We start from the raw sequence: 14,778 nt of genomic DNA on the forward strand, positions 1-14,778 counted from the left end.
TGTCACTTTGCTTTCTCAAAGCAGAATTTGTGTATTAATGAAGCTGCCCACAAATCTGTAAGCTGTTTCTGCGGTCAGAGGAACTTTGTTCTCTGCCCGATTCAGACTTGTTCTTTTTTTCCTGCATTAGAATTTAGTTTTGTTCTGATTGCTTAGTAGGGTTTGTGTCTTTGTAACACTCTTGTGTTACAAGAGTGGCTGCTAGATTTCAGACATGCTTGTGTATCTTCTTTTCCACGCATGCAAAAGTACCCCAATGTGACTTGTTTATTGTTGGCTTTTTTCCTTTTTTTTTTTTTTTTCCTTTTGCTGACTTGGTTATTTGAGCAAATTATCTCTATTTTCCCAAAATACATGGTAACCCTTTGGAGGAAGTTAAGATAAGGCTCTAAATATCTGTTTTAAACTGAAACTGTGTAACTGTGAGCTCAGTAAATTGCTTTCCTGGCAGGCTGTGAAAGCATAGGCTTTATATTTAAGATGGGCCTGCTTAGTCACGCTGTCTTTGATCACGTGTGAAGGCAATCACACAGTAAAATCATAAAGTGTCTTCAGTGACAAACTGAATTGTTGGAAGTAAAATCAGGCTTCAGATATGACAAGTATCAGTTAGAGGGCTGCTCTTTTTTCTGGTGCTAGTAGTATGGTAAATAAATACTAGTTTATGGATTTGTATGGATTGTTTGGCACAGTTATTCAGCATTTGATGTAGAGGGCTTGGACTGTCACCCCTACAGAAATACAGATCTTGTCTCAAAGTGTAGCTACATTCATAAAAATCAAATTCAGTTCTCTTAGCCTCTAAGCTAGTAGTGGCCTTCTGATACAGTATATCCCTGGATTGCTGCCAACTGCCTGAACAGAGGTCAGTGTAGGAAGGAAGCAAAGAAACAGTGTTGTCCATTCTGTTTTGCAAAAGCCATTATCGTGGTTTTAAAAGCTAAGATTTTAAGGCCATGTGAAAGCTAGTGAGGTTAGACTTGTCAGGCCTCCTTATCTACCCCTAGTGAACATCTCAAGGACTAAACTGTTTTCCTGACCCCTCTTGCTGGTAGCAGGCTCAGAACAGTGCAGCACACTGGCTTTTAAGTACACTGAGTTAGATTGGAAACCAGGTGCTGTTCTTTAACTTATGTTCCAGTCTAGAGCTGGAAGCTGCTGCCTGAGAACCAAACGGTCTTAAAATACTTTCTTGCCTTATTTCTTTCCAGAGGGCTCTGTGGTAGTTATGTATGAGCAAGGAAAACCAAAACGTCTGTGTTCAAATGCTAGGGAATTGATACACAGAAATTTGGAAATAGTAATTATTTCTTAGTAGTACTCATTGTTAATCAGCTGTTAATAATTTCTTTCTTAGCCAAATAACTAATAAATTTTTCAGGAAAAGCAAGTAGCCTTTGAAATGCCCACTGTGCTGAAAACCTGCTGACATGTATTGTGAATCCTTCCTGTTTCTGCTGACTTGATTTGCAGCACTTGCAAATGTTCCCAAAAGCATTTGAAAATGAGCTGAGTTAAAAGAAATGATTGTGTATTGCAATAAAGATAACAGAACATGTGACATTTCCTTCTGCTCTCGTTCGGATGTTTGCTTGGGACTGGGGGAAGCTGTACTATTTTGGCACATACTTAAGCAATGGGACTTGTTTGTAATGTTTAAAATAGAACCTTTAGAACTCTCCATAAATGCAACATGGAAGGGAGTGGAATAGTAAAAATTTCAATAAGAATCAATCACAGACTTTTTCAAAAGACAACGGGATTTAGACAACTACTGTGAGATCTTTGACTGAAGTGCTCTTCTTTCAAATGGCTCAGGTAATTATATAATAAAAATTTTTAAAACCCCTGATATTCTGTTATTACTGGGAACTAATAAGAGTTTGAATAAGAGCTGTAGAACTCTAATTTGGCCTAGTTTATAAACCTGCCTGAGAACTCTCACATTGCCTTCGCTTCTGTATACAAGGAACTGGAGCTTTTGAAAGCAAGCAGTGTAGCATTTTTTCTGTCTTTGGAAAAGGTGTTTCAGGTACTGATTTCTCAATATTTTTCTTTGATACCACACAGTGGGGAAGGAAGCTGCTTGTTAGTAGGATGGTGATATGTTTTGTGCTTGATTCCATGGCGTAGTTTCTGTCAAAAATTCTTCAAATACCCTGAGATCCAAGGACCTTGCTAATCTGGACTCTTAAAATACTGGGATCTTGGAAGGATGTAATATTTTAAATAGCTGGGTCCTAAACCTAAAAAAGGAATTGCTAAACTCTGACAAATAGTTTGTTGTGAAAGTTGATGTGGTTCATAGTATGCATATTTTCACCCCTTATGTTCTTCGTTAAGCAATTGGATTGCAGCATTCTGTACTCCCCTTTCCTTTCTGGTATCACAAAGTCACCACCAGTCATTTGAGAATTTATGAGATCAGATTTAATACTTGTAACCATTTTATATTGCTGATGGATGGTACACTAACAGACAGCTGCAGTTCAGCCTCTTGGCCTGCTGGGAATTCGGTCTTGGGGATTGGTTGGGGTGTCTGCACTTGTGGTGACATTCATGTGAAAGCTGCTTTGATGTCTTTTGGTGTATCTGAATCTCAGAGAAGCAACTCATGCTATTAATGCTATCCAGTAACTATAGTAAGTCCTCAGTTATGTAGAGGATGGCCACTAGAGTTAGACTGACTAAAATGGATTCAGCTTATTTAGTGCCCCCTTCTGTGAGTCACAATAGTATCTGCTAATGGCAGGGAGCATCACCTGTTCCTGTCACCCGTCCCCTAGAATAGCTGGCTTGTCACGAGGTAGAGTGGTTTTTGTAAAGACCTCCTGGTTTGTTCGACGATTTCTTTTCCTTTTGGATCTCATGTAGATGACCAGTTAAAATCAAATCTTAAGTTAATCAAATCTTAAGTTTTGAGAAACTCTTCTTAAGCAGCTAAAAAAATACTAGAAAACTAAAGCTGTCACTGCCTTTTTCTGTATTTTGTTTTTGGGATTTTTTTCCCTTACTTCTCCTAAGGAAAGGTATCTTTGATCTGCATTTCTCTGCCATGGTGGGATAGGAAGAAGGTTCTGCTCTTGAGTGCCATTTCATTGAGAAAATAGTACAACAGGAAGTATTTGTGCAGAATACTCCATTGTTGCTTACACCATAGTTTGGAGGTCACAGCAGATAAGCAGACATGGTTGAGTTTCTTCTCTTTCTTCTGGCCATATTGCTTCCAAAGAAGGGGAAAAATATATTTCCCACTGAATGTTTCACTCTCCTAGACATTGGAATTACTCTGACAGTAATTCCAATGTCTAGGAGAACAAAATTCCCTACATTTGTTTGCTGACTCAGCAGGAAAAGAGCCTTATGGCAGCAAACTGTAAAAGTGGCTTGAAGAAAACATATCTGTAGAGAGCTTTCTGCAGAGCTGGCTGTTGTCAGAGGATGCTCACAGGATCCAGTACAGCAGAATTTCACTGCTATGGATATCTTCAGTGGTGCTGCCTCCTGTATTGAAGTAAAATATGACATATATTGGCTTCTGCAGTGTGGCCCTGAAGATGACTCCTCTTTGCACAACATAAAAATAGCTTTAAGATGGAGCTTTTTGTTGGCAACTGATGCAGTGTCTGTGCCAGTTTAAAAAAATCAATGGGTGCCTAAAAACCCAAATTAGAAGGGTATCATTGTCTGCATTAAAATAGCAGTGTTTGCTTAAATTGATCTCAGTTGAAATAAGATTAAATAGAAGAATTTTTTAGGGTCAAAATAGAAAGCAACCCCCAAAATGCAGCCTGTAAACATAACCTTTTAGCATTGTGTACTTCAGTGGGCCAGTGTGCTTTCTGTTGGTTCACTGTTACATGTCTTCACACAGAGATGGTAGTCTTCATTCCTTCACTAACTGTAAGTTTAGTAGTGGTAAAGTTTCCTTGGTATGTATTCAGTGTGTGGATGTGGTGTCTAATCCAGGGGAGCTGTAGATTCATGTGGCCTGGCAAAGTTAATATGTCTCTGTGTCAGTTCATGAGAAGGAAGAAGGAGCAACTTCTGTACTATTAAGATTCTTTTTTAACTTCAGATTTGTGTAATAGACAGCTAAATATAAAATCAAAAGGCAGCTTAGAGCTTTTATTAGTAGTGAGTAAGGGATATCTTATTGAAGCTTTAGTGTATGCAGTGCTGTTCCTGGCTGAGCTTGCCTGTCACCAAGAAATACCCATTTGATGTGACAGATCAGTTATTCCAGGCCCAGAATGCTGAGGTGAAGGAGCTTATATAGTCTGTTAGGCAGTAGTATATATCAGAGTTTTGCTGCCCAGCAGTCAGTCTTGCATGATTTACTGGATACCCCTTTATTTCCTGATTTGAGGTAGGGAGGGAATGTAACACAGAAAGTGTTAAGTTCATAGGTAGCTCTTCCCTTCAGGAAAAGCAGTGGTCTCCTGATGAACTGGAAGCTGCACTGCTCCATGTTGCTTCTGCTAGCTTCTAAAATCAGCAGTACTGCAACATATGGCCAGACCTATTTAGAGTGCATTTTTCTTCTGAAACTGGAACACTTGTGAAAACTTTCATTTTACAAAAGCTTTAAAATTCTTATGATACTCTCATTTCATGTATTTCTTCCAGTCTTTGGAATGGACCATTGTCACATGATCTTTATAAAACAACTTGCTGGGGTTTTTTTGTTGCTACTGAGTTCTCTACAGTGGTGAACTTGGAAAAGTACATTAACACTTTTACTGAGATAAAGGTTTGATAATTGGTTTAAGAGGAGAACATGTATGGAAAACAGAAATGTTCTTAACCGAAGCGGGAAAATCAAAATGGAGTGAGCATGGATGTGCTGCCTCTTAGTAAGAACATACTCCTAGGACACTGCAGGATAATTCAAGGACTAGATGACAGCATTTTTTCCTTACCATCCTTTCATCACCATCCTTTAGGATATAGATAATGATAGATGGAATTATCACTAAGTAACCAAGGTAAAAGCTCAACATAGACTTAATTGTTTGTTTCCTTGCCTTTCAGGTGACAAGGCTCTGGATGGTTACAGTAAGAAAAAATATGTCTGCAAACTGCTCTTCATCTTTCTGCTGGGGCATGACATTGACTTTGGTCACATGGAAGCTGTAAACCTGCTCAGTTCCAATAGATATACAGAGAAACAAATTGTGAGTAACTTGAACTCTAAAAAAGATAAACTGGTCTGTCTGATATCCTACCTCAGCTATGGAGTCTATAAAGAATTTTGCTTCATTCCCCCTGCCCTGGCTTAAAGCCTTATTTTGGCTCTAGGAATGATTCTGAAATCTAAACACCTTTGTACACGGGGAGTCTTGAACTAGTTGCAAAAAATGTGCATTCTGCATAAAATTATTACTCTTATTAAGAAACTGCCTTGAGTTTTGCATTAAAAGGTAAGTAACCTTTTAATTTTCCATATGTCTCTTTCCATCTCCCTAGGTAAGACTGTGTTTATCAGGTGCATGTAACTTATTAGTATTTGAATAATAAGCCAAAATCTTGATTGGTCCCCATCCATCTAAAATGATCTTTTGAGTATATGCCAGAATAGGCTGAGAAAACACTTAAAAACCAGATAATTAGGGTAACAGTGAACTTACTCAGTTTTGTTTAATTCACTTAATCTTTCTAGCCTTCACTCTAAATGCCCATTTCTGCCCATATGGAAGTGGAGAGAAGTGTATGTGTCAAAGAAATCATATTTCCTGTTAATGCCACAATAAATGAAGCCAGCTCAAATAGATTTTCCATGTTGTGACTCACAGGGCTATCTGTTCATCTCCGTGCTGGTGAACTCCAACAGCGAGCTCATCCGCCTGATAAACAACGCCATCAAGAACGACCTGGCCAGCCGCAACCCCACCTTCATGGGCCTTGCCCTGCACTGCATTGCCAACGTGGGCAGCCGGGAGATGGCCGAAGCGTTTGCTGGAGAAATTCCCAAAATTCTCGTGGCTGGGTAGGTGTGACATGCCTCTTTCAAATACAACATCTATAAACTTTTCAGCAGTTTGGTTCCATTGCAGCACCTTAAGCTTGGACTCTACAGCCCTGGGCTTGCAGTGATAATGACAGTTCAAATACCTGCAGGTGCTTTCGCTTGCCTGCATGTGGAGCTGCTTGTAGGAGTGTAAGACTGCAGTGAAAATTAAGAGTTCTGCTATCTTGAATAGGCTTTTACAGCCTTGTTCTGATCTGGTTTTTGTTTTGGATAAATCTGTGGTATTGAATACCCCTAAAATGCATATGTTTTACTTTCCTTACCTCTCCTGATGAAAAATAAATGAACCTAAATAGATGTTTATACTGCAAATCTTGTTATAAACTGAAGTTCTTATGTAAATGTACTGATCTCATAAGGAACACGATAATAATGATTTGTGAGTTTTCTTACTTCCTCTACTAACCATGTAAAGAGCAATTTGTGTAAATGGCAAATAGTCACCACCAACTTTGTTACTTTGGTATAGCTGAAAGTTTCTAAACAGACCTGGCAAATGTCTGAAACTATAGTTAAGTCAATGTAAAGTTGAACCTGTGATTGTAGGGCTAATTTATTTTGAAACTTAAAATGTCCAAATGCAAACAGTGCATTTAAATTCTAGGGATGTGAAATGTTTTAGAATATGCATGGATCTTTTTATAACAAGTCTTATACCACATGTCACTTTTTATATTAATGTAAGAACTGTATTCTAAATGTCAGGCCACTGCCATTGCTAGGTGCTGTTCTCCATGTAGCATAGTGGAGACAATACTGCAGTGATGAGTCATGGGGTTTTCATAAGATAGCCTTAAAAAATTCTGAGAATATCATTTGGGGTCACTAATCGCAAACAGAGCACTGCACCTTCAGGTCAGTGTTTAAACTTTGAGCTGTGTTCATGTTTTCTGAGATCACTCTTCAGGGTCTCATTCCTTCTGCATTTCTAAGATAATAGATATGAAACATGTTTCTGTGCCTGTCCTGTCTAAGTGACTGGGCAGAATGGGCATTGTCAGTTACATTTGCCAATTCAATGTACCTCTCTTGGCTTAAATAGAAATTAGAGACAGGGGAGGAATAGGTTTGTGGTTTTTAACTGAGGTACAACTTCATCTCGTGGAAAACTGATAAATTTATGAAGAATAGCTGGGATGAAGTTCTGGGAGTATAGAGGTTTCTGAACATTTAACCAAGATTGCACTTTATAAGCTGCCTCTTAAAACTCTTACTGGTAGTGCTCTGTACATTTTATAGCTGTTGTCTGTGCATCACACAAAATGCTTAATCAACAACTTTGTGAAAAGAAGTTCACTGAACTAGAATAGCTCCTTGCTTGCCACTCTTAAAATAGTCCATTTCTGTGCCAGCAGCAGGGATGGCAAGGTGAATAGATTTGTGGGTTGTGTGCTTGTTGACAGCCACCTTACATTCTAGCTGTAGGTGCTGACGCTGTTGAGTAGTTCATGATTTCTAGCTGACATGCAGGACCTATCATTAGATCCAGCTTTGGTCACATTCATAAGGTAGTATATCTGAACTGTCTGATTTCAGTCAGCCTGGAAGAAGCTCGTTCTTGTGATCAGATGAGATGAACTTTCAGTTCTCATAAAAGATGTGAAATGTCACTCCACTTTGTAAAGAATCATTACATATGTCTTGTAGCCTCTATAATAGTTGAAAACTTGACTAAGTAAACTTATTGGAAAAATTAAGAAGAAGAAATACTTCAGCATAAGAAAACTTCAGTGACCTTCTGTTGAAAAGATGCAGCCTGGCCAGGGATGCTGAGTCAGTGTGAGATCTGGCATAAAGCTGTCCTGCAGGTATTGCTGTGCCCTAACCACTGTATTTTAAATCAGTATGTATGTCTTGCAGAGACACTATGGATAGTGTGAAGCAAAGTGCTGCTTTATGCTTGCTGCGTTTGTACAGAACTTCTCCTGACCTTGTTCCCATGGGAGACTGGACATCTCGAGTGGTGCATCTCCTCAATGACCAGCACTTGGTAAATCAGCCTCATTATGCTTTTTGGGCCTAGTGTGTAAAGAGAATGGTGTGACTTCTGCTGTTAAATACACAATTTATTTCTTCTTGAGTCTTTTGAGCAAGTGGCTTGCTGTTGTCTTCAGGCTTTGGGAGGAAAATGGAAGGAGATGCCCTTTTTTATTTGCTGTATTTATTAATTTTTAATAAAGCTTTATTTACCTTTCCACTGTGGATATGAGAATAGTATGTTAAAGTTCTTTTCCTCTGGCTGTAAATTAATTAATCTTATGCCTTATTACACTGTTACATTGCACAGGTGTAATATTAATTGCCCTAGGCCTTTTAAGAATAGATGTGCACTAAAGATTCAAGACTTGATTGGTCATTGCTTAGACTTCCTTGTCATATGATGTCCATGTCATTCTTACTTTGATGCTTAAAAAACCCTCTTGCTTTAGAAAGGAGACCCTGGTTTTTCCTTCAGTCCTGTAACTTTATGGCAATAAGGCTATTAATACCTGTGCTTCAGCAGTAATGAGTGCTTTAATCTGCAGTAGTAACATCCAGTGCTTGTGTTATACAAAGCCCTCTCCTCATGCTGGGTTGTAAGAATTCTGTCCTGGATGATCTGCTGCATTGAATTTCTTCTGCTCATGCTTCTCTTGTATAGTAAGACAATTTGTGTCCAGGCTTAATTTTAATACAGCTCTCTTATTTTAGAAGTACTATCCAAACATGAGACAAAGCTAACACAAAAAATAGCATAAAATGCTCTGCAAGCATGGCAGTATCATGTTGTTGAAAATTCTGTTGGATTATGCAGTTGTGTAATTAGTCTAGCTTCTAGCCAAATAAGAGTTTTTTTAATGTAGGGCTTTGTAATGCGGATAAACAACTTTTTTGTGTATTAAAAACCAGTTGAATTGAAAGATGTTAATGGGCAGGGTCATAAACTGATCCAAAATTGAACATGGGGTTTTTTTGTGTTTTGTTTTGGTTTTTTTTCATAGGGTGTGGTTACTGCAGCTACAAGTCTGATCACCACTTTGGCACAGAAGAACCCAGAAGAGTTTAAGACTTCAGTCTCCTTGGCAGTGTCTAGATTAAGCAGAGTAAGTCCAATGATGACCCTGATAATACTTCACTGTTGATTAATTCACTCAGCTTTCTAGATCAGGTTAGCTTCCTGTTCAGCTTCCTAGGGTCAGATTAGTTTACTGTACCATGAAATGTGAAGATGATTCAGTGTCACTTCATGTGGGTGCTTCAGGTAACCTCTAAATGCTTGTTGCTTACCAGGACAGAAAGCTGGTTTGGCTTGCCCAAACTTTCTTGGTTTAATCCCTGCTGTGCTCCTGCTGTGCTCCTCACTTTGTTGCTGTAATAGCAAAAAATAGTTGGATCAAAGACTGATTCTACAGACTTCACATTAACCCTTCAAAAATACAAACTGTAGCTTTAACTTTATCTAAGCTTCTTACAAGGCTAATTGCCTTTCTATTCCTTCTTTTGAGCTGCTGCTAACTTAATAATAAGCATCTGATATTCTGTAAATGATATAGGGAGTTAAGCAGGAGCAGGGAGGAGTGGGGAGAAATGTCTGTAAGTTAACATTTCTGTGCTGGAAAACTGATGTCACTGTTCTGTTTGATTTTGTTTTCCCCCTCCTTTTGGAAGGTGTGCAAGACTAGGGAGGCTACTACTTCACAAATGTGTTTTACACCCAGTTTTATGCAGTCTTATACCCAAATTACTTGTTTACTTTCTTTTCAAATATGAGGATTTTTTTCTAATACTTAAAAGCAAGGGAGTGCTAAAGGAAGTGAAAGGCTGTTCTGTAATAGAGCAGTAAGAATTAGGTACAATTATTTTGAGCAAAGCTAGTGCCAAACTCATGGTTACCCTAGAATAAAAGGGGTAAAATAAATCTACAAAGAGGGGCAATCTAATCTAATCCTTACCACATTTCATTAGGTATATAAACCTCTTCTGTGAATGCTATCTCTTTTTTGCTTTGCTGTATGGATGCTGCTGAAGGTGTTAGTTGATCCTTCTGCTTTAGGTCAGACTGTCATAGCATCTTGCACTTGAATTGCAGGCTCACCTGTCAGCAGCCACCAGGCTGTTGGCTGAATCTGTGAATTGCTAGAACAGAGAAAATCAAACTTTAGTTAAACATTTTGATGTTACAAGATGGTTGTCTTCTTTCTTTAAAAATGCAAGTAGGCTTTCAGAAGAGACTTTCTAGGCTACTGTATCTACAGAACTGGATTTCCATTACTAGCATTTACTGTGGTGCACACATAGTATGACAGCTTGCACCTAATTAATCTACTGAACTAGACCTTGCTAGTGACACAGTTTTTTAAGCTTCTGTCAGAGGTGACCTACAGTCTTCTTTGAGTCCTTTTGAAGCTTGTGAATCAATTAACTTCTGCAGCTGACATGCTGGCTGTTTGTTTTACAGATTGTAACTTCTGCATCAACAGACCTTCAGGACTACACATACTACTTTGTTCCTGCTCCCTGGCTATCTGTGAAACTTCTGAGGCTGTTACAGTGCTATCCACCTCCAGGTAATGCACACATCACAGCACTGGTCATCTCTCTTACACAGTACTCTGGCTCCAAAGAGCTACTGCCCTGCAGTGTTACCATAGCTTGGAGTGCAAGCACATTGTCTTAAGGCAAAAATACTGAAGTTTGTACTCCTGAGTGTTTCTGGTAGCTCTAAGCTACTTGGCCTTTTGAGTTACGTTGTGTTTAATTTTAACAAAATGTCTAACCAGTGTGTATCTTACAGATCATTGGCAGCTGCCATTTTAAACATTCATTAATACTATCAACTATATTAAAGCCTCCAAGTAGTTGTAGTACAGATTGTTTGGCTTTTGTTCTCACCCAAATAGAACTGTGGCTTGGAATTCTTTTCCCATGTGTGTCTTGGGGAGTTTAAATGTTTTTAATGTCTCAGAATAATTTAGTTAATTTGGATTGAGCCAGGGGAAAAGCTAAGGTAGGGCTTAGGTTTTAGAGCACAGCGAAGTTGTCCAACGGCTCATTGTTCTCCAGAAGACCCTGCGGTACGTGGCCGTCTGACAGAATGCCTGGAAACCATCCTCAACAAAGCGCAGGAGCCACCAAAGTCAAAGAAGGTTCAACACTCGAATGCAAAGAATGCTGTCCTGTTTGAGGCAATAAGCTTAATTATACATCATGACAGGTGAGCTGGGACAACACTTCTGTTATCAGAGAGGCTTTTAAAGTGAAAATACGGGGCTATGTCTTGAACAGTTAATCGGATTTTAATGGGGGAGGGAGTGAAGAGGAAAAGAACACAGTTGCTTGCTAGATTGGAACACAACCACAGCAATGTAACTGAGCAGTGTTAATGAGCTGTGTAGCTTTGGGTTTTGCTGCTTCTTTATTTGATGTTTTGTATTGACCCCACTGCTCTAATCCAACAGAGATTATTTGCTCACAGTATCTGAATTTGCATTTCACTAGCAAAGCATTCTAGCAGACACTTTGAAGCATTTTAAGAAATCTCCACTGCAGAAATAGTATTCTGAATTGAGTGTTCTCAAACCTGTTGCTTTTAACCCTTTCACTTTCTCTCCTGTTCTGTGCAGTGAGCCAAACCTGCTAGTCCGTGCCTGTAACCAGCTAGGTCAGTTCTTGCAGCACCGAGAAACTAATTTGCGTTACCTAGCACTGGAAAGCATGTGCACGCTTGCCAGCTCTGAATTCTCACATGAGGCTGTGAAAACACACATAGAAACAGTTATCAATGCATTGAAGGTAAATATTGAAGTGTGTGGTCTGGTTTTGAGTGTTGTCTTCTCCCTTCCCTCAATGTCCTCTCCCCCACTGTCCCAAGCTCCCTGTCCCCAATTAAGTTAACAATACTTAATAATCAAATGAGTTATTCTTTGAAGTCTACCTCAGTTTACCTCAGTCCAGCAAAATCTTGCTGTGCTGGAAATCACAATGATCAACTTTTGTTGATTTTTGCACCCTGCTGGTAAATCTGATACCTGGAGCTGTGTCCCCTCTAACACTGGTATCTGCTCAAGTGTAGGCTGAAGAGGAATAATTGTTTAAAGATGTGGAATTTCAAAATTGAGAATGCTGAGAAAACAGTTTGATTACTATCTTGATTACGCTGTTCCTTTGCTGTAAAGCTTATGAGGAGTGGTAGAGCAGATCAGTTTGCACTAGAATTGTAAAGACCAGAAAGAAACCAGAAAGACACAATCCCAGGCCACATTTATGTGACAAAGCAGAAGTCAAAAGAGTAGGACTGATTTGCATGTAAATTTACTTGCCTACTTGGATATTTAAATGTTTTATTTTCCTCCAAGTTTGTGCTGTAGCATATTTATACATTTGTCTAAGTTCAAAATATGTATTTGTTCTAGCTGGACTTCAGTTGTTACAAGGCATGCCTGACACTAAACCTGAGGTAACAATTAAGAATTTCAGCCAGTTATCGGTGCATTTATGGCCACTGGTACCAGTTACTCAGTGCATAGTGGATCACAAATTCACCCACCCTACTCTGTGTAATACTGAAGTGTTCTATACAAACTCCTCCATTCTTTTATCACCTGCACAGATGTGAATAAGTATGCTACAGAAACAAAACTTGATGATTTGAATTTTTGTGATAGTATTTAAAAACAGGGAGCTGTCTGAGTCTCCACTGAGCTTTTCCTAGGTGACTGAAAGTGAGAAATAAAACTCACAGCTTATATAAAGGGTATATCTGAGTTCATTCTGCATCTGAAAAATTATGCAAATTCATTTGTTTTAGATTTCACTCTGTATTATACTAAATTGCATCTCTTAAGTTGCATGTACTTTCCAAACAAAGATGAAATCATCTTGACCTTTGACTCTGTGTCTTTTTGCAGACTGAGAGAGATGTGAGTGTACGACAAAGAGCTGTGGATCTCCTGTATGCAATGTGTGACCGAAGCAATGCCCAGCAGATTGTGGCTGAAATGCTCAATTACCTGGAGACTGCTGATTATTCCATTAGAGAAGAAATTGTAAGCTATTGGTGTTTTTCTGAAGTGTTTGTTTTGTAGCTGGATTTGGTACCATAAGTGTCATTTATTGATTAGGATGCTGCATAGTCTGTGATAGAGATTACTTTTCATAGTGGCTTAAAAAAAAAACCACTAGAGAAAACTACTAAAACAAACAAACAAAAACCTCCTAACTTTGTAGTCTAAGCAAAGAATTTAGAATTTAAGAATTTAATCCAGGGGACAGGGAGGAACCTTGGAAACTTAAGAATTTTAAAAGCTGATCTTGGTCTCAGGACAGTGTATATAGAAAGCAAAATGAATTTTATATGTGAGCCACCAACACATTCTCTACATCTGAGTGTTAGGTCCTACTCTAGCCAGTTGTCCAGTAGCTTCAAAAGTTAGTGGTGATTGCTTATTTGTAGGTAGAGCTTTGTATGCTCTGAGAATGTTCAGTCTAAGCCTTCCCAAAACCAATACCTTCTAATCAGCTAAGAGGCCTGATATTTATCCCCTTCTTACCAGTAGAATAAAAGTTGAAATACTCAATTTCCAACCTTTTTAGGATGGTAAACAAAACTTGTACTTACAGTAGTTATTTAGCTTAGGTGCTGAAGTCCCTTGGTTGGAGAAGTGAATGTGGAATATACTGTTTGTTGATTTACCTCTTGTGCTGGTGGTTGCTGTTGGCAATGTCCCCTGACTTGGCAGATAGTGAGAATTTCATTCTGTTCCCTTATACTGATCTGTTCTTTTAAGAGTAGTAAATGCAACTGATAATAAAAGTTTTGGAGTCTGCCCTGGAGCTGATTGTTGCTTCAGGATGCAGAAATCCGAGTATCACCTGAAAAAATCAGCTGTGCTTTGGTGACTCTATTTGCCTCTGCTATCTTGAGTTTGCTTTTGCCTGTTTTTGAGAGGTTTCCAATTTCCTATTTGATCCTTTCTCAGTGGTAGTTTAGATGGTGTTTTTATAGCAAACAAAAAAATGTTCTGTAAATTGCTCTTGATCACTTAGGTACACAATTGGAAAGTCACAAAGATACGACATATTTGAATGCATTATAGGGAAAGCGAAAGGTGCCTGGCAACTGCTGTATTCTGGCACAGCATTTCAATGTTCACCTTTCACCTTGGCTGTGGGAACAAGTGAACAAGCTCTTGCATCTGAAACCTGAGGCTCCTGGGCCATTGTGGGGCATGACCAGGTAGGTGTATACAGATCATAGTAAATGCTAGTCAGTTTCTGTGTTCTGTTTTGTGTGCTCAGGTTCTGAAGGTTGCAATTCTAGCTGAGAAGTATGCAGTGGATTACACCTGGTATGTGGATACAATCCTGAATCTGATTCGCATTGCTGGTGACTATGTCAGTGAAGAAGTGTGGTACCGAGTTATTCAGATTGTCATCAACAGGGATGATGTGCAAGGATATGCAGCAAAGACTGTGTTTGAGGTGAGAGTAACTGTTTTCAATTCCCCTTCAAAATGAGCTGAGAATTAAGGAAGCAGCACATGACATAACAGAGGAAACTTAAGGAGCTCTGTCTGTTATCAAAAGTCCACAGTACTGCTAGATGAGCCTAAGAATACTCTAAATCAAGTAATACTCACATTAGAATGTCTTCTATGAAATCATACCACCCATGATGTTTTTCTCATAAGTACTCTGTAGTGCCTAGATCCACAGTCTGCTCTTGCAGGAAAGTAGATGAGAAACCTGGGAATGGAAGTGACAGAAAA

At 38.9% G+C, this 14,778-nt stretch overlaps 1 protein-coding gene across 4 annotated transcripts in view; it reads left to right on the top strand.

Annotated features, from left to right (window-relative positions):
- Nucleotides 1-14,778, top strand: part of AP2A2 (adaptor related protein complex 2 subunit alpha 2) — a 44,929-nt gene that overhangs the window by 16,243 nt on the left and 13,908 nt on the right. For 2 of the 4 annotated variants that reach the window (XM_005491589.4, XM_005491591.4), the window contains exons 3-11: nt 5,035-5,177; nt 5,796-5,989; nt 7,892-8,021; nt 9,013-9,114; nt 10,470-10,578; nt 11,075-11,225; nt 11,635-11,803; nt 12,919-13,056; nt 14,309-14,491. In XM_005491589.4, the coding sequence (XP_005491646.1) occupies nt 5,035-5,177; nt 5,796-5,989; nt 7,892-8,021; nt 9,013-9,114; nt 10,470-10,578; nt 11,075-11,225; nt 11,635-11,803; nt 12,919-13,056; nt 14,309-14,491 (1,319 nt within the window). The remainder of the gene's footprint in view (nt 1-5,034; nt 5,178-5,795; nt 5,990-7,891; nt 8,022-9,012; nt 9,115-10,469; nt 10,579-11,074; nt 11,226-11,634; nt 11,804-12,918; nt 13,057-14,308; nt 14,492-14,778) is intronic. The other 2 variants (XM_005491590.4, XM_005491592.4) reach the window with 1 other exon arrangement.

The sequence above is a fragment of the Zonotrichia albicollis genome, chromosome 6, assembly GCF_047830755.1.
Source record: "Zonotrichia albicollis isolate bZonAlb1 chromosome 6, bZonAlb1.hap1, whole genome shotgun sequence".
Classification (NCBI taxonomy): Eukaryota; Metazoa; Chordata; class Aves; order Passeriformes; family Passerellidae; genus Zonotrichia; species Zonotrichia albicollis.